The sequence below is a fragment of the Rhipicephalus microplus genome, unplaced genomic scaffold (genome assembly GCF_043290135.1).
Source record: "Rhipicephalus microplus isolate Deutch F79 unplaced genomic scaffold, USDA_Rmic scaffold_13, whole genome shotgun sequence".
Taxonomy (NCBI): Eukaryota; Metazoa; Arthropoda; class Arachnida; order Ixodida; family Ixodidae; genus Rhipicephalus; species Rhipicephalus microplus.
In genome coordinates this window covers 11,505,457-11,533,428 of record NW_027464586.1, presented here as the reverse complement: position 1 = coordinate 11,533,428, position 27,972 = coordinate 11,505,457, and the positions used below count along the sequence as shown (strand labels likewise).

The 27,972-nt window shown below is 42.0% G+C and overlaps 1 protein-coding gene across 1 annotated transcript; it reads left to right on the top strand.

The window, feature by feature from the left end:
* Positions 1–275: 275 nt before the first annotated feature.
* On the top strand, positions 276–27,972 carry LOC142784010 (uncharacterized). Its single transcript, XM_075882624.1, has 2 exons — positions 276–1,870; positions 18,052–27,972. Exon 2 carries the CDS (start codon positions 19,411–19,413, stop codon positions 20,911–20,913), a length of 1,503 nt encoding a protein of 500 aa, XP_075738739.1. The 5' UTR covers positions 276–1,870; positions 18,052–19,410; the 3' UTR covers positions 20,914–27,972.

Below are 27,972 nucleotides of genomic sequence, written 5' to 3'. Positions count from 1 at the left end.
GGAGAGAAAAAATAATAATCGTGTTCACAAACACAAACAAATGAAGAGAAATTTATCTCTCGTTGCGCGCTGCTTCTGCACCAATTGACCTTGCACAACCTTGCACGACCGTGAATGCGTTGAACAGGCGGAGCGCGCGAACAAACGTCCGCGCAACTTGGTAGTAGGGCACAGACAGGATGATTGGATGGATGGATGGATGGATGGATGGATGGATGGATGGATGGATGGATGGATGGATGGATGTATGGATGGATGGATGGATGGATGAATGGATGGACGGACGGACGGACGGACGGACGGACGGACGGATGGATGGATGGATGGATGGATGGATGGATGGATGGATGGATGGATGGATGGATGGATGGATGGATGGATGGATGGATGGATGGATGGATGGATGGATGTGGCTGTACCCTTTAGATCGGGCAGCGGCTAACGCCTCCTAGCCGTAATACTTAGTGAACTAACCATTATATTTATCTTTTTTTCCTTTAAATGGTGAGGTTGAGGATTCGTACTTTGCAGTGAATGATTTTATTTTCACTCGTGCCTTCACTTTAGCCACCAATCAGATAACCTCGTTCTAGTTAAGTCTACCCAGTTAAAATATATTTTGCCCTCCCTGTCCCTAAACCCCAGTGCTTTGAAAAACTCTGTGCCATCATCCTGAACTATAGCATGAAGCCCTTTACAGAACATTACCAAGTGTTCGGCAGTTTCTTCTTGCTCTCCATACACACTGCATACTGCATCTACGCCTTCGTATTTGGCCCGATATGTCTTGGTTCGCAATACTCCCGTCCAGCTAGTCCTCAAACAATAGAGAACTACTCCGAGTAATATCATAGATCATTCCTTTGGCAATTTCCTGCTTAAAAGTTTGATAGATCTCTAGTGCGCACTTCTTAATCATGCCGATTCTCCACGTATTGGTCTCAATTTTCTTCACTTTCTTCTTAACCGATAGTTCTTTTTGGTTTGGCCACCTGCGGTTTCTAAGTATTTACCAATTAATTTCCTGGTTCAGTTCCTCCATTTTGTATCGACATTTTTCATGTACAAGTAGCTCAAAAACCTTCCTAGCCCAACGCTCCTCCCCCAGTTCTCTCAATGGCTTCTCGAATTTTATCTTGCTGCTAGCTTCCCTGCCCTCAAATGATGTCGCATCCCATATCACCTTGTACTCCCTGATTTGGTGTATTTTTATGAGCTCCTAAAGCAAGCCTACCTATTTCACGTTGCTTAATTTCTAATCTTGCTTGAACTTCTCACCTCATGCTCAAGACCGCATTGCCAAACGTCAGCCCAGGAACCATGACCCCTTTTCATATTCCTCGCCCAACATCATATCTATTGTAATTCCACAGTGCCCTATTTTTCATCACTGCTGCATTCCTGTTACATTTAGTTGTCACGTATATTTCGTGTTCCTTTAGGTACTCGGCCCCATTGCTTATCCATACGCCCAGATATTTGTATTTATCTGTTATCTCTAGCGTGACTTCCTGTATTCTAAGCTCACTACCTTCATCATCATTAAAAATCATGACTGCTGATTTTTCCTTACTGAATCTAAAATCTAATCTATCTCCCTTATTACCGCAGATGTCCATCAATCTCTGAAAATCTTCCTTGTTTTCGGCCATTAGCACTATATCATCTGCGTACATTCATGCTGGTATTGCCTGATCAATGAGATTTCCTTGTTTGACTGAAGAGAGGTTGAAGCCAAGTCCACTTCCCTCTAATTTGGCCTCTAATCCTTGTAGGTACATCGTGAATAACAAGGGTGACAGTGGACACCTCTGCCAGGAGGCGACATCACATTCCAGCACCTATCCAGACAGGTGACTGCCGCGCCACGGTGAGCCATGGTGCGAACTAATAAGAGTAGCCTCCCCGCTAGGTGCTTTTCTCACGACCACGCGTGGCCTAGGTGCCAAATTTTGCGACATCCCTAGGCATTTTAGTCCCTAGCGGAGCGCCTGCGCTGGCTGGAGCGGTGCGGGTATGTAAAGGCGCCGCTTGGTGTGTTATGTCTGTGTCAGCGCTTCCTTTATTTCGGTGTTGTGCGGCGGTTTGTATTATGGTGATATTATTCCTTGCGAATGTGGTGATGCTTGAGGGCTGACGGTTCTAGTGGACGTTTGTTCTGAAAGCGCGGTGCGCTCTGACGCGCTTTAGTGAACGCTGTCACACAGGTACTTGCTGCATGTGGTCGCGCTGCACTGTATTTGATGCGGACCGTATAGCGGTGACTAATACCGGTTTTCCTCGATAAATTTTGATTGCACGCAACAACTTTGTCGCTGCTGCGCTGTACAGCATTGAGTTTGGTGCAGATGCAGTCTACTAATTACATAAAAATTACGCAGAAACGGTGCATCATACTTAGGCAAGTCACTAGAAAATATAAAACGTCTGCAAAGAAGCCCATGTACATGCTCGGTCTTGCAAACAAGCTTATTGGTCACGCTTTTGGCAAATTTTATTGTTAGGGTTCTGCTTACATGAGCCGCAGTGGGCCACAGCATTATACATATATTGTATAATTGGTGTGTCAAGTGGTCACCTGTAAATAGCGATCTGCATTAAAGGCGAGTGCTTTGCCTTCAGCGCAACTTTGGCATGCTTCCTTTTTACTTAACACCTAAATCTAAACCTCTTCGTACATTGAAGGTGTCATCATCAGCCTGACTACGCCCACTGCAGGGCAAAGGCATCTCCCATGATCTGCCAATCCACCCGGTCTTGTGCTTTTCTTTGGCATGTAATACCTGCAAACTTTTTAATCTCATGGACCCACCTAACTTTCTGTCTCCCCTTCGCGTGTTTGCCTTCGCTGGGAATCCTTTCAATTACCCTTAATGACCAGCGGTTATCCTGCCTACGTGCAATGTGCCCGGCCCATGTCCATTTTTTATTCTTGATTACAACTCTGATATCCTGAACCCTGGTTTGTTCGCTGACCCACTCTGCTCTCTTGTCTTTTAAAGTTACACCTATCATTTTCCTTTCCTTCGCTCACTGGGTCATCCTCAATTTAAGCTCAACCCTCTTTGTAAGCCTCCGGGTTTCTGCTCCGTAGAAAAATACTGGCAAGATGCAGTTGTTATATACCTTCCTCTTGAGAGTTAGTGGCAGATTACCATTCATTATTAGAGGATGCTTGCTGAATGTGATCAACCCCATCTTTATTCTTCTAGTTACTTCACTCTCATGGTTCGGCTTCGCGGTTCCTACCTGTCCTAAGTAGACATATTCCTTTAGAACTTCCAGCGTCTCTCCGCCTATCGCGAAGTGCAGTTTTCTGCCGAGACTGTAGCACATTACTTTAGTTTTGTGGACATTCATTTTCAGAGCTACTTTTCTGCTTTTGATGTTCAGTTCTGTAATCGTGAGCTGTAATTCATCTCCTAAGTTACTCATCGAGGCAATGTCATCAGAGAATCGCAGGTTACTAAGATACTTTCCATTAACTCTTATTCCTAACTCTTCCCAAGCTAGGTTCCTGAAAACCTCCTGTAAACACGAGATGAATAGCACTGGAGAGATTGTATCGCTCTGCCTTACAACCTTCTTTATCGGAATTCAATCGTTTTCTATATTGTGGCTGTGCATCCACTGTAGATTTCTTCCAGTATATTTATGTAGCGTTCTTCGATGCCCTGATTCAGTAGTGCCTGCATTACTGCTGATGTCTTGACTGAGTCATACACCTTCTCGTACTCTATGAAGGTTATGTATAGGTGTTGATTGTATATGAAGGTGTTGTTTGATATGTTTATCGCGCGCGATAACGTTAACATTATGGTACATTCTACAGTGCAGTTAAGTGCGGCGTATTTCGGTCGGTGCATCTTCTTTTCTTGATCTAGCAGTAATTTATTTTGGGCAAGAAGTATAAGTTATGGTCTTGTTGCTTTTTCCCACTTCATAATGCAAATTATTTAATAAAAGACCACATCTCATACATTAATAAAAGGACCAGGGCAGTGGAGGGCCTTGACACATTGATCATGCACTACCATATTGCAATTTTCAACTGCAACTGAAAGACCACTGCTTGGCAGATTTAATGCATAATAAATTCTATTGTTGTAACTTTTGTCTGTGTTAACTTTTCGTTGTGAAAACATGCTCAGACGATCGACAACAGCTGGTCCATTAGTTTTTAAAAAGCACTCAAATGGTACTCCATGCCTACTGACTATAGCAAAGCGTAATAGTATTTGTCTAAAATATGTGGTCAAAAGGTACGAAACAACAGCTGCGGCAATTTAAGCAAGTTATTCGCAGTTAAATAAAAGCTAGAAGCACTTGATCACAGCACTCTTGGGAATCTGTCACCGTGTACAGATCTTTTGTAAAAAAAAGCCTTTGCTCGTCTTTGGCAATGGAGTTTTAACGCCCTTCGCTAACACCAAGGAACGTCAACTGTTTTTCTAGGTCCTAAGCTCTTTTGCTGGCCTCCGAACTAAGTTATACTAAGCTCTATTTTTTCTCTTTATATAGCTTCTTTCCTATCCTTTTATAAAAAACTGCTAATACCTGAACATTAAATGTCTAAAAATTCAAATACTTCTGAAGTCAAGATGGTCAAAAATTATCCACATTTTCTTTAACGTGTCAGGATAGTGGCATAACATATTGAACTTCACTGTAATGAATAGAGTATTTTTGCTCTGATTTAACAGGTGCTGTTTCAATTGCTATGCATTTGCAGAGAATGTCAAACACATCACAAATAATCTAATAACAAATGCCTCAACTTAGTAAACAGAAAACTTTTATATTTTAAATGTGGTGTTTTATTGTATCCCATGAAGAGGGTAACATAATTCAGTAACAGCATTGCTGGTGATCTCCATAGCCATAGAACTAATTGAATTTAGGTAATTAGTATTGAGGTTCCACTTTGTTGCATGTACATGTAGTAGCACCATATTTATCATCTTCTTTATGCTTCAGCATTTCATTATAGATATTTGAACAAACCAGAAGTGACTTATATAATTATTGTCTGTCTTTGTCATAATTCACTCTGACTTAGCATAGTACTTGATGCTAGATGCCAAAAAAGAGATTAATATGTCACTTCTCCCATTCACCACAAAGAGGTTTTTTTTAAGCTATTGTTCAAGGCTGTGATGTTATTTCAGCATTCTGCTGTAGAGCATAGGAGCAATACTGTTTGTTTGTACAGGACGCTATACCATTGGTCGCATATACATGCTTTTTCGGTCTACACATGTAGCTTTGAAAATCATCAGTGTAAATGCGGCTGCCTATATTTAAATATGAAATAGTGCATTAAAAGAAAGAAAGTCTGTATCTCTCATCTGACCCTAAGGTAAACGGAAACGGTACCGTACAGTCAGGGGTGGATCCAGCCAATCACTTTCGGGGAAGGGGGGTTGCTTAAAGTAACACCGGAGAGAGGGGCAGGTTCATTACTTTTTGTTTTTTACTAGCTTAACAACTCCATTATGGCATAAATACTAATAATGTGTGCTTAAGGGAATCCCAGTCATTTGTCCTAATTGGTGATAACAGGTGGACGGCAAGCACTGAAGACGGGGAGGGGATACTCACAGGCTTTAGGGTGGAGGGCGATTGCCTCTAGCACCCCCCTTCTAGATCCGCCACTGCTTTCAGTTCTGCAGAAGATCACAGGATTGATTCCGAACCTCAGGAGTCTCATTATAATAGTTGTAATATGTACTAGTTCCCTAGTTTCATGCACTCAGGGAGATTATGAGGTCAAAATATTTAGGCTTTAACTTAAAACAGCGCATCTCATAACCAGATTTTAGTTTTGCGACATGAAACAGTCGAACATAATTTTATTAATTCTTCTCTAAACCAGCGTAGATGTACAGTGCTTGCGAAATTCTGCTCCCAGTATTTTTCATGTGAATGTGTGGTTCATCACAGAATTTATGGCATTATTTAGCAGTGCGATTTTTCAAGGCGTTTTCTATTGCGATGACTTTTTTTCGCATTTGTTCAAACTAGAAGACAAGTTCACCAGGGAACAATTACTGCGTGGGAGGATGTTTGAAACAGTTGGTTATGTGTTCACGTTGGCCCATACACACACCTTTTGCAAATCAACAAAATTTCTTCATCTTCATTAGGCAAACTAATTCTATATAATTCGCAGCAGTCATGCAGCTATACTGTCGAAGAAAAAATGTTTCAGGACAAATAAAAATGTTTAATAAAAGTTACTTGCAAGAAACTGTAAAGTTAGGCGTCTGTCATAATCATATGGTGGTTTCGGGATGTTAAACCCCACATATCACCGAAAATGATAAGGTAACCTTGCCTGAAAAAGTTGCTTGTTATGTACTACACACCTCAAAAATCAATATGAATTCTCTGCAATTAGAGACAAGTGCAAATCTAGAAAAAAGTGCGTCTTAAAACCAAATGAGGGAGCAGATGAACTATAATGCCACTGAGTACTTTTACTAAATATCCTATCCAAGAATGCAGCAAATTAAGCTCCTGCAAACATATGTGCTAGTAATAACAATAGAATGCTCAGCCTGAGGTTTTTGATGCAGGAGAAATAAAGACATTAGGAAAACGACAACATGTCGGATGATGAAGCCAAGATAATGCTTTATTAGCAGTTTCTAAAATTTTTATCTAATGTTTCGTTTCAATAATGTTCCTGACTTAGGTCGTTGTGCACTTGGCTGGAGTGCAGATTAATTTCCACCACTGTAACTTCTCCTCCTTTGAAATCCTTGGCAGCAAGTACACCTGCCTATAACAGCCATGACAAATTACCCCACCTCCTCCTTTATTTTCCTGTACAATTCAAGCAGCAGCCTATCTCTCCACTCCTAAATAAAGATGGCGGTAGGTAAGCTGTGCATGCATGAACTTCACTGCATGACTCGGGCTGCAATTCAAAGCATAAACTGTCATAAGAAACTGTAATAAGTGTCCACTTTGTTCAGAATGCAGATATTTAAGCAAAATTGGTTGAAACACAAAAATATGAAAACAGGTGTGCATTTTTACTGTAAAGTATTGCACAGTTAAAATAGTGTGAAGAGAACACTCGCAGATAGAGCAGCTGAATCGGTGGCAAGCGTTCCTTGGTTGTACGGGTCTGTAATGGGCCTGTTGTGCAGCCCTAGCAATGCTATGGAAAAAGCACATGCTAGTGTGTCCATTCCAACTTCAATCACGAGTGGGCACTGTTAAATACAGAGCAAATGCCCCCTCCCCACCCGCAAATCTTTTTAAACCTGTTCTCCACTACGGAATTTCGCAGCAGCAGTTCTTTGGAACCAAAGTTCTGGGAGTCCTCATATATGCGCGAGATTTTTTAAACACTTTTACAATGTGATGCCTCGACGCTGCATTCTGAGTTGTCACAAATTCTCTGAACATTTGTAGAACATCTTTCCCGCCTTGTCATAGCGCCTGAAATTTCACACAAGGATTCTCCTCGGGTCTGTAAAACAGTAAATGCGTGTGTATTCAATACAGCATTTCATTAGAAACACAGGTGTGGATTTTTTTAAAAGCACTTTTATATTGAATAAGTGTCCGAGACCAAGCAAGGGCCCCCTTCCAGATCATTTTTCGGCGCCAAAGGAGTGATTTCTCAGAATTTTATAGTAGTATGAAGTTGTAGGTAGTGCTTTGGCCAGTGTGCATCTCTGACTTTAAAGTACTAAGAACTTGGAAACTTGTACCTCTATGTAAAGAGAAGAAACACAGCATACCAAATACGTTTGCACTGTTTCAAGTTTTAGTTCACCCTGGTGAAACTCGCATGTCCATCAAAGAAGTTGTGTGAATGAGGGCAATCTTCAGCCATGTGTAGCCTTTGAGCTTGTGAGAGCAGACTTCCCACGTTACCAGTCATAGTCAGCATGGCTATACGCTGTCGTCCTTTATGAAAGGGAAAACGTGAGCACGTGGCCTGCGCTCAGCGGCGACTGGCTACAGTACCATCAACCTACAGCTGAAGAAAGCGTGTCTGCTTCTTTTTTCATCAGCGCTTACTTAACGGCCATAGTTAATTCTTTTTTTGCCAATAGATGCCTTCAAAAGGGCGATGTGCTTTGTTTAGCGGTTGTTTTGGTTGTTCCAATTCAGTTAGTAAATAATAGTAAGCGAGTACCGACACAAAAACTGGGCGTGTCATTTCTTTTGTTGCAATGAGTGGCTAATGACCCAGTTATCTTGACTGCAAACCTGTTTTAACGGAGCGCACAACAGTTAAATTGTTTAAAGACATTTTCATAGTGCTCTGCTCGGGCGTATGAGCGTCACCTCACAAGGTACCACAGTGCTGAAGCCTTGTGAGACTGGATATTATTTTTTGCTTGTTTGAGAAAATCAGTGCACGGGCTCGTTTGAATTTACGTGTATTGTGTGCTTGTTGCAATAAATTGTCCTCTGTGTCACGCTTCCTAGCCACATACCATAGGTACAATTGTGCAATTAGATGGTTTTAGCGATCGCAACCTTCTACAGTTTTATAAAATATTCCACTAAAATTGCCGGGTGTTCAGCGCAAGGTAATCAGGGATTATAGCAAGGCAAATTACGATCTAATGAACTCTGAACTTGATGTCTTCCTACACAATACATTTCTTCCCTCATTCACCAACAGGTCTGTTCAGGATAACTGGAATTCCTTTAGAAACATTATAGCGCTCCTCATAGATAAATATGTTCCACTAATAACAATCTCTAACGACAAATCCAACCCATGGTTTAATAAATCGCTTAGATCGCTCAGAAATAAAAAGAAAAGGTTATACGCTTCAGCTAAAAGGTTATCATCTTCTAAGTCATGGTCTATGTATAAAGACTGTTTAAAATCTTACTGTCTTGCGATTAGCGAAGCGACAAAGAAATATTTTTCCGCCGACCTGTCTTCACTTTTACTGACTAATACTAAAACGTTTTGGCATGCCATTTCGCCTGACCGTGGCAGTGACATTGTTACATTACATAACACCGATGATGTTCCTATCTCTGCATCTGAGTGTGCTTCAACCTTCGATTCGTTTTTTTTTTTTTTGCTCGGTTTTTACTAATAAAGACTTTTCTTCGGTTCCCTGTGTCCCCGATCGTGAGTACTGCTTCATGTCTCCTATCATTGTTACTGTTGAAGGCATATCAAAACTTATACACGGTCTAAAGCTGTCTACATCGTGTGGTGTTGACAATATTAATTCCAAAGTACTTAAAAACACGTCCGCTTCCTCCAGTCAAATTTTATGCCACATTTTTCAACAGTCTTTATCTTCTGGTCAACTTCCCACTGGCTGGAAGATAGCGAAGGTTATTCCGATATTCAACGATGGTAACAAACACACACCCGGTAACTACTGCCCCATTTCGCTAACATGCATCTGTTGCAAGCTGCTTGAACACATCATCACCTCTCATATATACAGCCATCTTGAGTCAAATAACTTCTTCTTTCTAGATCAGCATGGTTTTCGGAAAGCGTTATCTTGTGATACTCAGCTATTAGAATTTACGTCTGATTTACATAACGGCATGAATAGTAATAAAATTGTTGACTGCATCTTTTTAGACTATGCGAAAGCATTTGACAGAGTTGCCCATTGTCGCCTAATAGCTAAGCTGTCTGCACTTAAACTCGACTCATCAACATTATCTTGGCTTGGAAATTTTTGTTCAATCGACAGCAGTATACATTTGTCAATAACTTCAGCTCGTCTACTTCATTTGTTTCATCAGGTGTGCCCCAGGGCAGTGAATTAGGCCCTCTTCTTTTTCTGATTTATATTAATGATTTGCTTGTAACATTTCTTCCTCAATTGGTCTTTTCGCGAATGACTGCGTTGTGTACAGAACTATTAACTCTGAAGAAGACCACGTACATATACAAAAGGACCTCGACTTAATAAATCTGTGGTGTGACCGTTGACAAATGACGCTTAACACATCTAAGTGCTGCGTACTTTCTTTCACCCGTAGGAAGTCGGTTTTTAACTTTTCTTACTCCATCTGTTCAGCTGTAATTCCCCGTTCATCTACATACAAATACCTTGGTGTCCATCTTTGTACTAATCTTGCCTGGTGCACTCACATCGACAAGATATGCGCGAAAGCAAACAGAACTCTGGGATTGTTGCGCCGGAATCTGCATCAATCCCCATCTCCCAATCGACAGCAGGCCTACCAAACGTTTGTACGTCCTCAGCTAGAATACGCTTCATCGATCTGGTCTCTGCATCAAAAACACCTAATAGATAAACTGGAATCCATCCAAAATTGTGCAGCCCGCTTCATCACTTCAATGTATACCCACCACTCCAGCATCACCCAAATCAAACGCGATATTGCACTTAGTAACTTGGGTTCCCGCCGCTTTGTCCCCCGTTTAGGCCTCCTCCATAAGTACTACTACAACTCGTGGACCAGTCGTCTATCGCTTGACATTCCTTCGCGTACATCTAGTCGACTTCATAATCATCTCAGTTTCAGACGCATCTTCGGCAACACACAGTCATTCAATAATTCTGCATTGCCCCGCGCCATCGCAGTTTGGAATAGCCTTCCGGATGAAATTGTTTCTTTGAGAGATCCGGCCAAATTTCGTGAGCTACTGCAAATTTATATGTTCTCTTGATTTTGTATAAAGATGCTTTATTTTTTTTCATTTTGTATTTTGTTGCATTTGCTTATAGTGTTTGTTCTTCTCCCTTCCATTGTACAATTTTCTTTGTTTTCTTCGATATATTTCTTTTTATGCTTTATGTATTGTGATCTTTCTGTAACCCCCCCCTAATCAATGCTCCTCTGGGGCCTGTAGGGTAACATGAATAAATAAATAAATAAATCCATCCTCCTAGGATTATACGCATTGAGATGTGGTACACCTAACATTACAACTACACTGACTTTCACTTCTCTTTGGGCCAGGTGAATGAGCTGGTCAGCTACTTTACATCATTCTTGTTAGTTTTTTTCTTTGGGTGTTGAAGGGACACTGAAAAGCGAAAAAATTTTTCGCATACTATTGAAGTATGATTTCACAGCACCACTCTTACTACGACACGACGCTTGGCAAGAGCGGAACCGCGCAAAGAAAATGTCTCACCAAACACAATGCCGTCATTAATTTTGATGGCGTTTGCTGGGTTCAACATAGCTTATAATCAATAAAGATGAAGGAAATTGTCATCTGTGGGTGTCATAGACGAAGCATACGAAGTTTCAGAAAATACCACAGGGCCAATTATCAAAATTGTAAAAAATACATTTAAAAACTCTTGACGTCACGCATAGACATTTCCGCACAACTTTTAATAGTGAAGCTCCAACTTTAGTTTTCTCCGCTAATAATGAACTTGGGATAGTGAAACATATGGCATTGGCATTAGAGTTCTCAGAGTGCAGCATGTCAATCTAAACAAGGTCACTGTTTCTCTTCAGTATCCTTGTAATGCTTTCGTAAAATACACACAAGAAGCTTGTGAATCAAGTGCAAAGCTGCACAGCAAACTGTTGTTGGGAGTACGGAGTTCGTACATCGTGATTTCAACCATGTCGCATTGCTGCAGTGCAGGGAACCAAACTGCTCGAGACTACAGCAGCAGAGGCCTATAAATCTCTCCAGAGTGTCCTTCCACAGTTTCAACTAATGGGTTCAATAGTGGTAAAACATAACTTTATGCCACTTGTACTTTACAACTCTATCATAAACAGAGACTAACACGTGCATTTTTTATTTAAATGTATTTTTTTGTCTTTCAGTGGATAAGTTATCTTGAGGTAACATTGATGTTATTTAAAATAGAATCATTTTGAAGAATAGATTCAATAGTTTTGCTGCTAGCCTCCTTTCTGACATGAATTCATGACAATCGCATTAACTGGCAATTGTAAGAAATTTCACCCTAGTGTTAAATTTACCATGCACCACCCTTTCAGCAAAATTACCTTCCTAGATATGACGGCATCTATTGAAACATTCTTTAATGTGAGATGTGAAAAAAATACAAATCCTCTGCCCACACCATAAACATATAGCAGGCTATGCCAATCAGAAAAGAAAAATGAACAGGGCAGATGCAAGTGAAATTTTGAGGAGGAAGGGTGTTCAGGAGAAGCGGACTCCACCCCCAGTCACACTGGACAAAAAGAAGAAAAAAAAAGATCTTGGTTTCGTTGACAATGTTGTTCTTGCTGCTAAGATGTTAGGCGAAATTTAATCTTCAGTGGCGAATTCTTGTGATGCGCATCTTAATGGGGCTGTCTTGGAGTTCTTTCTTTTACAAAGAAATCAAAGGCTACGCTCTACACAATGCCAACGAATAGCCAAGTATAATACATTGCCTACGCAAGCCATCATCTATGACAGGGTAAAGAAGAAATATTCATTAGACAGGCAAAGCGTTTAAGTAACGTCTGTAGCGACAACGATCACTATGCTCATCAATTAAGCAAGCCAAAGGCGACTTTTGGCAAATTGACCTGCACAGCACTCTGAACAAAATCCAAAATGAAGCTTGAAAATGAGGAAATCATCACTAGCTGAACATTTCCCATAGCACAGCCTAACCAGCCATTAGCCTTTGCAATAAAATACTGAAACGCACTTCCAAACTTAAATATTATCTTTCGCAAGTACTACCCGACATTAACTAGCAGCGAGCCGCTTCGGAAAACGTTCCCGGACCTGTTAGTGCATGCAAAAATAAACCCGCATTTTTTGTACACATAGTACCTAGTTGTCATCTAAGATTTAAGACCTGCAAATACCTTCAAGATTATGTTAGAAATAAACACAGTAGAAGTTATTTATGCATAGTATAAAATCTAGTTTTACCTGCACTATTTCAAACATTATCTACATGATTAACTTTACATATTGTCACAAACAGGACAACATTTTAACATAGTGTAGTAGCACAACTTCGGCAGGGACACAGAGTACAAGAAAACACGACACTCACTTTTCTTGTCCTTTGTGTCCCCGTCGAAGTTGCGCTACTACACCACATGTTGAATTAATATCTCACCAACTAGCCCAGCTCTCAATCCTACTGAACAAACTGGACAACCTGTTAACGTTTCATTAAATAGGCATCAAGCAAGCATGGCAAATAACTGCAAGCAATGGCGCAACATTTTATAGTGGCAGGACATATCTTCAACGATCTTAAACCTTAAACACAGTAACGAACTTTTTGAAAAAGAAAAATTGCCCCACCTTATTCACAAGTCTAATACATTCCAGCCAACAAGTAGAAAAGTTTCAAGGGGGGGGGGGGGTACTTGAACTAACTTGACATGGCACATACACAACGAAAACCTATAAAAAATAAGCCATTCTTCAAGGAATTTCTAAGCCAAATTATCCCCATTGTCAGGTGGTGCTTCCTCGAGGCAAAGATAATTCAGCAAAACGTCTTCTCCTTTTCTACCCATCCATTCAAAACACTTGCTCCCTCCTGCCCCTCATTTCTTTCTGTTTCATGGGCTTTTGATTGATTGCCCCTTTTACCCTGGAACAACCCATTACGGGGGATCGGCTTTTAACTCACCCAATTCAGCATGCCGACTCCTCGTTTTCGTCATCCCGTTTTCACATGTGGCCTTCCCTGCTTTGTTTAAGTTGGAGGAGAAGGTATGAATATACAAAATGTACTAAGGTAGGCAAGGGATGACTTCTGGCCTTGTTGGTACAACGTATGTGAAATGTTTTGTGGTCAATTGCTTATCGTTAGCCCCAGTGTATGTGGGTTCCCTCCATCTCGATAAATATGCCCTACACAATTCAGATAGGTTGGCAGTTGCAGCCTTGAAGAAGTCTGCATGTTGAGACGATGGCTGTAGTGACAACCCGTGTTCACAAACGTTTCATCTCTTAAAGCTTATCTTCCTCACAACTTCTGTGTTTTTTGGTTCTACAATATAACACTTCTGGTTTTAAAAAATGATAAAATTGGTACTACCTTGTATAATCCGTGTTAATAATAGCTCATTTTTGTCTGTATTTTCGTAGATTTTCAATGCACCCATTGTCCTAGTTTCTTCTGAGCAATAATTTGACTGAGTTAGTGAACTAATGATTGCTCTTCATTTATTTCTTGCAACCTTGCGTCTACACACTAGTCCGTACTATACTAAGACTGAAAAAATGAAAGAAACAAAAACAACGATGTTTTTACACTGTAGCATCGAAATTAGAATGTTTAGTAATTGTGTCTTTTTATTTTATTACAAGCATGTCAAGTGCCGGAGGCATGACTGCTGGCTAACCGTTGAGGAGTTCTTTCCCGGGCGAAAATGAAAAAATGTCCCCCCCCCCCCCCGCCGACGCTGATCAATTTCTGTGGTTCATTAATTCAAATAGCATAACAATTTGAAAAGTGGGCCAAATGTGACGTATAACTCTAATTTGTTATGCAGCACTGAGCAGCTGACTCGTCCGTTACTCAGTGTCAGCGCAGCCGATTTTACCTGGTTACGCTTCCGCTGTAGATCGGGCACAGCAGAAGAGCGACATATGATCCTAAAACCAGCAACGTGTTTAAATTACACACGCAATAAATATACATCATGAGTACTCATCTTGCAACAAGAAAAGTAGGCAACACGTACAGCGAAGTACGGTAAAAAATGAAAGTCTTACCTTTATTGTCAAAAACTGTATCATCCTTTACAATAATCTCATCAAGCTGCTGTACAAACTGAGCAACTTGCGCAGCAACAACGTTTTCAAATTGTGGTACATTAACACAGAGTGTTATTACCATCACTGCCACGAAACTAATGGTGCAAAAGCGCGTTAACCCGGAGATTAGTTAGAGGTTGACAGCTTACCCGTCCTTGACACGAGGTGCACTATGAAGCTGTGAACATTTGCGTTCATCACTGTCGTCACTCAAGAGTAGATTTATCGCGAGAATGAGTGCTTTCCGCAAATGAACACGTAGCTTAAACTTCGCGCTTGTCTAACGAGAAAACCGGAAGCACCCATGACACTTTTCCTCACAGGAAACACACGCAGTGCTAACGAGCCAACGTAAGCCTAAGTTGTAGCAAACAAAGTTCAACGCAGCTATCACCTCAAATACAGAAGCGATGACCGGCGATTCGTGCTCGATACGTTTTCATTTTTAATCTTTCATTTTAAATGTTTGACGAAAACGTTCTCTTCACATGCTTGAATACCATAGTCATCATCATCAGTAAGCCCGCAAAATTTGAATGCGGACCAATAAGGCACCCAAAATACTAATTTTATTATTATTACTAACTTGCAGAGAAATTGCAAGGCTCCTCTGAAAATGGAGCAGAGCCGCAGTCACACGCATTCTCAGCACTGCCCTAGAACACTCGTATGCGAGGCCTTAACAAGAAAAATTTATTACATAGAGGAAATGAACAAAACCTTAAGTACATTGATTCCTAAAACACAACTGCAGTTAGGTTAAAGCCCTAGGCAAGAAGTAAGAAAACTCTCCCAAATGAAAAAAAAATAAAAAAGAAACAACAATCTGCAAAAGCTACACACTTAAAATCTAAAGTTTAATTAACTGAGCAAAGAGGGCTGATTAACAAAAAGAAACTTGCCGACATGGGGATTTATTGCACCAAAGAAATAGATGAAGAATTCAAAGAAAGGCCAGAGCATGACAAAAGAAAACTAAATACGAATGCACACTCCAACAGGGAGAGTAACATAATGAGCAGTCTCAACATCTATAGTAAGGTGGTAGAAGACTACAGCTCACAAATAAGCCACCTAACAGAGGAACAAGCCACAGTTCAACAAAACACTTAAACTCCATGAGTGAATATAAACAAAGTTAGAAAGAAACATAAAATCAGAAGCCGAACTAGGAACGAATCTCCTTGGATACCCTACCCTGAAAAAATTGAATAGAGCCCTACAAAACATGACCAACGAAAAATCGTGCAGCGAAATTGTTGACCCGATCAAAGATGGAGATCTCGCTTGTGACACTTTCTGCACAATGCTTCACGTACTGGTGAATCAAATGTACAACCGAACTGTAAAAATGTCAATACCAAAGAAATACAGAAAAAAAGAGTTGAAAGATTCGAAGAATTATACACACATCAACAGATGTCCCACTGTGGATTATAGTCATGCGCTGTCTTCCTGAAAAATCTGCAAAATAGAATACATCTATTTACTCAGCTTGCAGAGACTAATAAAAGGCATTCGACTCGGTAGAGATTCCAGCAGTCTTAGAGTAGCTAGTGCATATAGCATGCATGAATACCTTAGCCAACATCTACAGCGAGTCCACAGCAGGCAGACATCGAACTTTATTTAGGTCTTGAGGGGCGACTACAAAAGTCTCTTTATGGGGGAGGAGCTGTCGCAGAGCAGAAAAATTTTATTCGTGAAGTGGATCTGGCAAGGAGACGAAATCTGAGCAATACTTACAGCTTGCTTAGCAGAAGTATTCGAGCCACCATGTTGATAAGAAACACGAATAAACATTTACAAGGAATATCTCGGTACTTGCGATTTGCAAATGACATTTTGCTTTTCAGCAGTGGTGCCATTGAACTACAATGAACTGAGGGTCCAAATTGAAAAAGTGTTCAAGTAGGGTTACAGATAAATAAGTAAAAGACAAGGATCTAATGTTAGGAGGCCAAACAAAAGAGCGAGAGTTCGAAACGGCACACTATAATCCTTACAATATATATGTATTTAAGCCAGATATTCACAGGACACACAACTCAAGAAAAGGAAATTCACCAAACAATAATAATGGGCTAAAGCTTTAATGTCAGACATTCTCAAATCATAAAAAGGCGATTAACAACTGTCCCTAAAGCAGAAAGTGGCCAACTATTGTATGCTGTGAGTACTAACATATGGTGCAGAAACTTGAATGATAGTAAAAAAAGAAGAAAAAAGAAAAAAGTTCAGAATAGATTAAGAACTATGCAAAATAGAAACAGAAAGTGGTTAGCATCACATAGAGATATTAAAACAGCAGAGTTTGATAGAGAACAAACAGGGCTAGATGATATTCTAGCTGACATTAAGAAAAAAAAGGTAGACCTGGGCAGGTCAATCAATGTGAGGGAGAGACAAGTGACCAGTTAGAGAGATTGTGTGGCTACGAAAATATGGGGAAAATAACTGAGAAAGGCAGAAGGCCAGATGGGATTTGCATGCATAAGATCGAATAAGCTCGCACAGGGTTGGGAAAATTGTAGGTAACTGGGAGAAGCCTTTGTATAGCATTGGACAGAAAAAAAAGGCTGATATACAAAAAGAGCATGCGTTATCAAGCTGTTGCACATCGCATGTTGGTTTCAATACCAACAGGTTATTCAACTCGCATCGCACTGCTACTGCTTACGCATTGTAGTTGTACTACCAACTACTTTTCTACATGTTTCTAGCAACGTTGAAACATATCTGGAAGATTTACCAGAACCATGTACAGCCATGTCCCCGACTCTGTACAGTGCATCTGCAGCCAGGCTTAATCCGTGGTACCTCGCAGAAGTTGTGGGCTCCGAAGTGGTGTGCCCAGGAGCACGCGTGACCTAATAGACATGCTGGGCTGCTTTGAACAAGAGTGACCATGTTGAAAGGTGTGCCTGTTTAACCAGATGCATGGTTCCTATGGGTGCTTTCAACATGTGAATTCTGAGAGATGACGCGTTTCGACTGATAACACATGCCTGACTAGACAGTTGTTATTGTGCGGGGTCAAGTATGATACGGTCGGCATTGCAAGACTTCTTAAGCACCGACCACTCCAGTTCTAAACTAAAGGACGTTGTATGAAGGAGGTAAAAAAATTAGCGCACCTGCCACCGCATTTCGGATTTTAAAATTTTACATATTTGCTAACACAACCAAACGAAGGCATGACTTCCCCGAAAGGCCATGTTCTACAAGAAGTGAGTGCTCTTTTTGGGGAGTTGCACCTTCATTTGGCGATGTTACGAAAGTATGTGAAATCATAATTTGTAGCAGCAGGTGTGCTTTCTTTACTTGCTTCGTTCTATTTGTTTCAGTTTGGACCTGGAGTGGTTGGCACTGAAGAAGTTTCGCAATGCCAAGTGTTCAGCAGCTTACATCACTGAGGCAAACTAGAACATGAAGATGAGGCATGCCTGCTGTTTCATACTGAAGAAGCCTGCTCGCACGACCCGGGAAGGCTTCACTGGGCTGGTAAATGTTCACATTGCAGAAAATGTACGCTATGTACTCAACAAAGGCCCAAATTTTAGCCACGAACCTGGCTCACTAATTACTGGCATTGCACCGACGAGTTGCGGCAAAAGTCGATGTCGCAGTTTGGGACTACAGCTTATAAGACAATGTCTAAGCTGTAGCAAGAAAATGGAAAACCCTCTTCGTCAGTAGGATACGTTGGTGGGTGTTGTCATTCTTCAAGTGCAACAATTTATGCCCATTTTAAGTGGATAAAAGTAGTGGCTTCGTAGTAACGAATGTAGATTTGTGTAACTTTCAAGGCAAGACAAGCAGTCTACATTAACTTCGTCAAGTAAAAAGTCATCAAAACAAGAGTTTTGAAAAGCAAGGCAGTGGCTCTGAGTAAGTACTTGGAACTTGCACAACTAGCAGAGTCTATTGCATACTGCAGCTAGCAAAAAGAACACCCTTTGTGTGTTTGCTACGGCCAAGACGCATAAGCCGGGTGTTTCATTCAGGACAATTGTGAGTGATTGAGGTATCTGGCAGAACATGATTAGTCTTTAATGAAGCAGCTAGACTCAGTTGCCATGAGAGACCCGTTTTAAACTGAATTTTTCATGCATCATCCACTTTCTTCAAAGAATCCTTCGATGGGTACTTGTTCTTGGTAGATGTTGAGGACTCATTTTATTCTGTCCTGCACGACGAATTGTTTTTCTACATAAAAAGTTGCACAGACGAGAGTGGTGTGGTTGCCTTCAGATATGCCGCGGGCATGGCAGTATAAGCTTTTGTGGCCCGTCTCAAGTTTTATGTTAAAGGTAGCTCGTATGTTGCTCCCGTGTTGTGCAATTTCTTATGTTTGCACGTAACTGCTTTTATTATGTTCCACCAACATTTTAATTTGTGGGAGGTTTTGGAAGTTGTTACGTATGATGATAATTTTTTATTATTTTAAAGAAACTAACCACCGTCACATATTAGCTAATTGTTAACAATGTTCTAGCAGGCTTGCGCAGACTGAAAAATGATTGGTGTTTACACATGAGTTCAAGGGTGCCACAAAGGCTATCATCTTTGCTGTGGTTGGTGTCGGCATCTTAGTCTTCCCGGTGAACTCAGGTAGATGCCTGTGTTCTGGTGGGAGCCATTGCTGACAGTGGCTAACTCAGTGCTTAAAGTCTAGTGGGCGTGGAGGCAGCACAACTGTGGCAATGGCTTACGAGCTTCACTTTCACGTTATACAGGTCGTCTTGGTCTGGCTGCCGCTTGTGGTTCACTCCGAAAGGCCGGTTGACACCCCTGCCAAAAAGCTGCAGTTTCCAGAAGACTGCGGCTTTTCTACGGATCCCAGTTCCTGCGCGGACACACCTGAGCTTTCCAGGCCATTCGGGACATCGTCGTCGTCAAAGACAGTGTTCTTATCAAGCAACAAAAGCGGCAACAGCGAACGTCAGTGGTTTAGTGGGCGTGGAGGCAGCACAACTGTTGCAATGGCTTACGAGCTTCGCTTTCACGTTATACAGGTTGTCTTGGTCTGGGTGCCGCTTGTGGTTCACTCCGGAAGGCCGGTTGACACGCCTGCCAAACAGCTGCAGTTTCCAGAAGACTGCGGCTTTTCTACGGATCCGAGTTCCTGCGCGGACACACCTGAGCTTTCCAGGCCATTCGGGACATCGTCGTCGTCAGAGACAGTGTTCTTATCAAGCAACAAAAGCGGCAACAGCGAACGTCAGTGGTTTAGTGGGCCTGGAGGCAGCACAACTGTTGCAATGGCTTACGAGCTTCGCTTTCACGTTATACAGGTCGTCTTGGTCTGGCTGCCGCTTGTGGTTCACTCCGAAAGGCCGGTTGACACCCCTGCCAAAAAGCTCCAGTTTCCAGAAGACTGCGGCTTTTCTACGGATCCGAGTTCCTGCGCGGACACACCTGAGCTTTCCAGGCCATTCAGGACATCGTCGTCGTCAGAGACAGTGTTCTTATCAAGCAACAAAAGCGGCAACAGCGAACGTCAGTGGTTTAGTGGGCGTGGAGGCAGCACAACTGTTGCAATGGCTTACGAGCTTCGCTTTCACGTTATACAGGTTGGTGAAACCGATTCATTATATGCTAAGAAGACAAGTAACCGTTGTTTACTGCTGCTTCCACGCCCACAGGTGTTATACGTCTTGTCGCGAGAGTGTACTAACGCCCTTTGCTCGCTACTCTTGTGTTGCGGTGACGTTGAAGCAAACCCAGGGCCTCCAAAAAAGACCCCTTGGCCACTAGATGATGTCGAGAACAACACAGCTTCTTCTGATGCACGTCATAAAGTAGTTATGGCAATGCTTTCTAAGATAAGTGCCCGCTGTGATTCATCTGCCGTTGAGCAGCCCAATTTGGCAAAGGCGATCGACGAGGTGAAAGCCAACCAGCAACTTGTGGCGAGCAAATTATGCGAGATTGAAAGGCGGCTTTCGACGGTTGAACTGCGGACTAACTTGGTTGCGGACATTGAGAAGGAATTGCAGGTCACGAATGAAGCTATCGGCAGCATCACTCAAGCAAATGACGCATTGGTGTCCCGTCTAAACGACCTCGAGGACAGAGCCCGAAGGTGCAACTTAGTGTTTTTCGGTATGCCCGATAAAAATGAGACCTGGCAAGCTACTGAAGAGGCACTTACCAACTTGCTCTCTAGTAGCCTAGGCGCCGAGTTCAACCCGAATACAGTATAAAAGGCCCATCGTTTAGGTGGTCCATACATACGCGAGAAAACTCGACCAGTGATAGTAAAATTTGCAAGCCTTAAAGCAAAGGAACTTCTGCTGGCACGTCGATCTAAGTTGAGAAGTCATAAAGTCTGTGTATCGGAGGACTACTGTCAGGCTACATGAACAGCGCGCAAGATGCTGCACAATTATGCAAAATCATTGCCTGGCCGACCCGCTTTTCAGCTTCGTTACGACAAGCTCGTTGTTAACCACAGAAACTATTGTTATGATGCTTCCGCGGGCATTGTTCGCGAGACTACTGCGCATTCTCGCAGTAATGGCAGCGAATCCCGCATCGAAAATGGGGCGCACTCCACTTCCGATCACCGCCATGACCTTCACGCACGTTTATTGCCTGATGCCGCACTTTTGTGACGTGCGCGGACATCTGATGCCTCCTCATAACAATCAGCAAGGGGAAGTGGCAGTATCGTATCACGTCCTATTTCGGTGCTCTACACGAACATCCGTAGTATAATAGGAAAGCGGGGCGCTTTTGACGCTTTTATCGATTCTTGTGAAGCCGACGTGATTGCCGTGACCGAGACTTGGTTCAATGCTCATGTTTGCAATAACAAAATTTTTACTACTTCCAAATCGTTGAACATTTACCGCCGCGATAGAGATGGAAGACAAGGTGGTGGTACTTTGCTTGCCATTTCGAAGCGTTTCCAGTCCTTTCTTATAAACGGGACGTCTACATTGGAAGTGATATGGTGCGGGTTGGTTGTGAATAATAAAACGCTTGTTCTTGGCGTCTGTTACCGCCCTCCAGATACAGATATCAGCTTTGTTCAAGAGTTTCACGATAACATTAATGAAATTACAATGTGGTACCCATCTTCTTCGACTGTGGTCTAGTGGCTAAGGTACTCGGCTGCTGACCCGCAGGGCGCGGGTTCGAATCCCGGCTGCGGCGGCTGCATTTCCGATGGAAGCGGAAATGTTGTAGGCCCGTGTGCTCAGATTTGGGTGCACGTTAAAGAACCCCAGGTGGTCTAAATTTCCGGAGCCCTCCACTACGGTGTCTCTCATAATCATATAGTGGTTTTGGGACGTTAAACCCCACATATCAATCAATCAATCTTCTTCGATAACTATTCTCGGTGACTTCAACTATCCTACCATAATGTGGGCGTCATCGTTACCAGGCGTCATACCATTTTCTTCAAATGGCCAATGTTTTCTCGATACTTGCAACCTGTTTAATTTTACGCAGATGGTGAATAACCCAACTCGCGTCACCAATTCTTCATCACACATTGTTGACTTGATTCTTACAAAAATGCCCGACAACATTCATGCACTAAACTCACTTCCTGGTCTCAGCGATCACTGTCTGCTACATTTTTACATACGCAACAGCATGCCAACTGCTACTAATAAACGCAAGGTTATCTATAACTACAATGCTGCAAACTTTGAGGCAACCAACAACAAACTCTCTCTATTTTACGACACTTATCTACATGACTTTGATAATAGAACCGTGCAGGAAAACTGGGATCTGTTTGTTAACAAAATCTATTAACTTACTCGTACCTTTGTTCCCTTAAAGTCTATACCTGTGAGCTCTTGCTCACCCTGGTACATACATACCTAAAGCGACTTTCTAACAAAAAGAAACGCTTGTTTCGTGCTGCGAAACTCCAGAGTACGGAGAAACGCTGGCGCTCCTACGAAAGTGCTGCGCGAGTTTACTCGTCAGCCGTTTCGGATGCTAAGGCTAACTTTCTATCTAACACTCTGCCAACAATGCTTGTCAGCAACCCTAGAAAGTTTTGGAAAACTATTTCAAATACCAACGACAGTGAAATTGTACTTGTTGACTCGGACAGCCTTCCCGTATCTTCCGAGATGTGTGCAGCACGTCTGAACAAAAATTTTGTCCGAAACTTTTCAGGGTCGTACACTTCTGCTACCGTCTCTTTACCAGCGCGCATCTATCCATCAACATCTGTTATAGTGACTGAGGCCCATGGAATTGTAAAACTAATTGAATCACTCAGAATATCTTCTGCTTATGGTGTTGACAACATAAACGCAAGAATCCTTAAAGACACTAAGCATGCCTCATCTATGTTCCTGGGTAAAATATTCCAACAGTCGTTTAATGAAGGTGTGGTGCCACGCCTTTGGAAAGATGCAAAGGTGGTTCCGCTACAAAAATCAGGAAACAAGCATTCTGTTACTCATTACCGACCTGTTTCACTTACTTCTATACCATGCTAACTTTTGGAGCACATAATCTTCTCTTACTTGGTCAACTTTCTAGAATCAAAATCGTTCTTTAGCACGTCACAGCATGGATATAGGAAATCATTCTCATGTGAAACACAGTTGCTTTGTTTTACCCATTCGTTACATACCATTCTAGATCGGAGTTCACTGGTCGACTGCACTTTTTTTATACTTTTCGAAGGCTTTTGACAAGATTAATCATCACCTACTACTATAAAGCTTAGGACCCTTAATATTGTAGGTGGCACTCTAGCTTGGATCGAGTTTTTCCTAATTAATTGCTCACAATTCGTTGTTGCTAACAACTACAGCTCACCCTCTTCTCCCGTTACTTCTGGTGTGCCCCAGGGTTCTTTGTTGGGCCCTTTACTATTCCTTATTTATATTAACGATTTACCCGATGTTGTAACTTCTTCGATTCACCTTTTCGCCGATGACTGTGTTGTTTATTGAGAAATTTCATCTAACTCTGACGCTACTTCTTTGCAAAGTGACATCAATAATATTGCCAGCTGGTGTAGAACTTGGCACATGGACCCCAACACTAACAAATGTAAAGTTTTACGTATCTCACGAACTACTGGACTGCCTGTTACCTACATCTTAAATGACGTTGAAATAGAGTCTGTACCTTCGTACAGGTACTTGGGGATTCATATAACATCTGACTTGAACTGGAAACATCATATTACCTATGTTATTAACAATAGCAACCGTATGCTAGGGTACCTACGACACAACTTTAGCCGTGCCCCTCAAGCCGTGAAAATAACCATGTACAAAACACTATTTCGTCGAAAACTTGAATATGCATGCTCCATTTGGGATCCTTTTCAACTGAACTTGACTCACTCGCTTCAAATGGTACAGAATAACGCAGCACGCTTCATTCTATCTAACTACCATCGCACTAGCTGTATTACGTCAATGAAACACAGCCTTTCACTACAGCCACTTGAATCACGTCGCAAAGCATCTCGTCTCATACTTTTTCACAAGATATTCAATCATCCACTTTTGAAAGCTCAGTTCATTACCACTCCTGTCTATTACTCAGCTCCTTTAGATCATCAACATAAGGTACACGTCATTAGCTGCCGCACTAACACTTTTCATCATTCCTTCGTCCCACGCACATCCAACGACTGGAACCACCTTCCCTCGGACATGGTTTCCATTTCAAGTCACGACTTGTTTTCATCTACAGTACAGAATTACTTACGTGATGACACGTGAAGTGTATATTGTGCATATATAATTTTGTACTCTGTTTGCCCCGTACTGATGATACTTACACGTACATTCATTGTACTGCCTAACATCAAATTTTCATGTTTTGTAATTTTTATTATTTTTTGAAGTTACTATGTTTGCTCTTGGTTATAGTTTTTTTCTGTACCCCACTCCCCTCTGTAAAGCTATGTGCGATTGAGGGTAGAATAGATGAAATGAAATGAAATGAAGGCTTGTGGCTTTTTGCAGTTTTTGGCTCAGCGCATTACCTTGCAGAGTCCTCATGGCTGTTGGCGTTTTTGTGTAGGTGTAAGGAAAAATTTGTTACATACGATTTTACGCATTCCAAAACAGTGAAAAGGGCCATAGCTGAACAATGCCCAGAGTATGCATGTGCAGGGTCGTGCTCGCACGTTATGCAGAAGACTTTTCTAAACCAATCGGACAGGTTGTCTGTGGTTGGTTTCCTTCACATGCTCCTTCACGCTGTAGCTGAGTTGCTCCACCAGACTATCAAGAGAGAACACCACGGTACTGGGGTAGAACAAGAGCGCAGAACAGTGAGACCTGAGGTTGTACCGTGTATGCACCGAGCTGCACACGACCTAAAAATGGTTGCAAACAGAGATGGTATGCCGATTCTTTTTTCTGCGCCATGAAAATCATCTCAGCTTTCCCATGTATACTATATGACGGAAGCAACAAAGGCACGCCAATCATGGACACAATGTGTCAACGTGGTCGTTTATGAATTTGCACTATCTTACGGCAAAAGATGAACGTTGACCGGGCAAGAATATGCGTGAATGAGCATGCACAGAAACGTGATCCATCGTTAAAAGATAAAGATGGGGCACATTTGCTCACACATGCGATTCTCATAAGTGTGAGCCGTACCTGGATAAGGTTTGGATTATTGGCAGAAGCAGGGACACAACTACTCGTGAGTGCATGGATGCATTCTGTATAAAATCACGAGGTTCATTAGGTATCATAAATACTTTGTCTTTCTGGTAGGTAGAGAAGAATTTTACAGATTGTGATTAGTTAGTATGCTCTCAATGTGAGCCTAGCTTGCTCCACACGTGTGCCTATATTTTTTATGCAGGATATGATGAATAAACTGTCAAAACTTTGAACTCCCCTAGACCCCTTTTGTCATTAGTTGGTCATTAAAAACAGCCACATCTTTGTGGCTTCTACAAGAACACGGACCGGTTAAAATAGCAAATAGTACTTCTAGCCTGACTTTTGTGTCTTAAAAATCTGTAGGGGAAATATCACATAGAGGGACACCGTGTCTGGGTAATGCAGACTAGGCAGACATGAGGCTATGACAAGTTACCGATATGCAATGTCAAGGAGAATTAATGCAGTGATTGTGCGAGCATTCCAAGCTAGAAAAAGGCTAAGAGTGACCAGTGCCTTCTGTCCCATAAGCCATGAAATAACAACAGCAACCACCGTCACCTCCGCCACCATCTGGAACGTAAAAACACTACCACAGGCTGCATTCATTGTTCTTCCGCACAGGCTTACGGCATTCAGCTACATAAAAGTAAAGCGAGGGCACATAAATGCTTCGATGTGGTAGTGTCAGAGCGCAAACTCAAATCTGTTGCAGGAAAATTATCAAAAAATTACTGCTTTTTTACACAGTCATTTTAAAAAAACTTTAAATCAGTCTGAAGACAACATTACATTCTACAGATTTTTGCTGGTGAATGGAAATTCTTCACTAACTTAGAAACATCGTAAGATGGGTTTGCTAGATAAAGTTTTATTAGTATTTATTTCTAAAAATTACACACTGGGGACCCATGAAAATTTTGTAAACGTGGGGTGGGTGCTGGAGACGACGTTTCGACAAGTGGACTTGTCTTTTACAAGGCTCAACAAAATTTTGAGAAATTTCGTTCAATACAAGAGCCATATTACTTTATCATTGTGCCTATCCCAAGAAATGAAGTTATTTATAATATAGAGGAGCCGAGAAATGTAACTTTACGCTATTTAATATTGCGCACACGCATCAACGAAGACCAAATGCTTGTATTGTGCACTCACTAATAAGCGGGGACACATGTGCTAATCTTATAGTGAAGTAAACATCACATCCTTTTGACTAAAAAATAACAAGCAGGAAAACTAGTAATAAGACTTAAAATGACATTGTAATTCCTAAAGAAAGAAATGTCCTTCAATTTTACATGTGATACTTCATTTAGCAAGACTGAACACATACATGTGCTTGAACACAGGGAAGGACTACACAGACACTAGAGAAGGGACAAATCGCTCTTGTGCCCACATAGTGGTGCGCTGTGTTGAAATATGTTAAAGTACTGTCACCAACTGGCCCAGCTTCGAGTCCTGTGTACATGTGCTTATTTGCGGACGTCCCATTATTACATACCTGGCTACCCAGTATGATGCACCTTTTCTGCATAATTTTGATAGAATAGCTTTGTATATGCAGTAAACTGCTTTTCTTGCATGCTCGTTTTCTGACGCAACCAGCAGCCAAGAAGCTAGAGACCACAAAAGCGCACAGAAAGGGTTGGAGCATTCGCACGTGCGATCATACCGGTGTCACACGGGCACGTTTATTCCAATAAGCAAGGGCGTCTGCGCCAAATCGATCCGGCGCAGCAGCGACAGACCTGTCGATTTCGATCAGAAGTATTCGAGTGACACCAGTATTAGTCACCGCTAACCACCCAAACTAATCGGATCAAATACGGTGCAGCCGTCATCTAACTGTGATATAAAAGGGTACCACATAGCAAACAAAAACCCGTGTGACAGTGGTGTTGTCAGTACAGTGTGTCAGACCTTAAATCTCATTCGAAAATATGTCTGCACAAACATGATCACGCCTGCGCGCGTGTAAATCAAAGCTACGGCTCCCATAACCTGCCAACACTAACGTATCATCAAATGAGCTGGAAACAAAATTTGTCAAATAAACCACCACACAGCACACACAAGGCAGCTAGACCTTGAGCATATCACATCGACGTGGGATGTCGGTCATTCAACGCTACCGCTTGCTCCAAACACCCACAGCGCTCGATCTACCCCCTTTGAAGGATCGGTGGGCCGAGAATCACAGCCACATCACCAGATTCGCAACGCAAAGAATACCGCAATCCATACACACCACCGCACAACACCAAAATCAACCTTGACCAAACTAGTAGAAACGCTGACAGTCGACGTCGGCGCACCGCTAGGGACTAAAGCGCCTAGGGATGTTCGCGCGATTTGGGTGCCTGTCGCAACCAGGCGCCGCGACCTTCTTCAATAGAGCCGCCTAGCCCGTTCACGTGGTCAACGTCACTACAACGTTGCCCGTGTCCCACACCTACAGTACTCGCAAACCTAATTATTGAATAGGAGAAAAAAAAACTAATAATGTTGTTCACAAAAACAAAGAAATGGAGAGAAACATCTCTCGTTGTGCGCTGCTTCTACACCAATCGACCTTGCAACACCTTGCACGACCTTGAATGCGTTGAACAGATGGAGCGCACGAAAACACGTCCG

Bases quoted from the DNA above. Each gene is read 5' to 3' on its own strand.
- LOC142784010 (XM_075882624.1), top strand. From the start codon at position 19,411: ATGGCTTACGAGCTTCACTTTCACGTTATACAGGTCGTCTTGGTCTGG.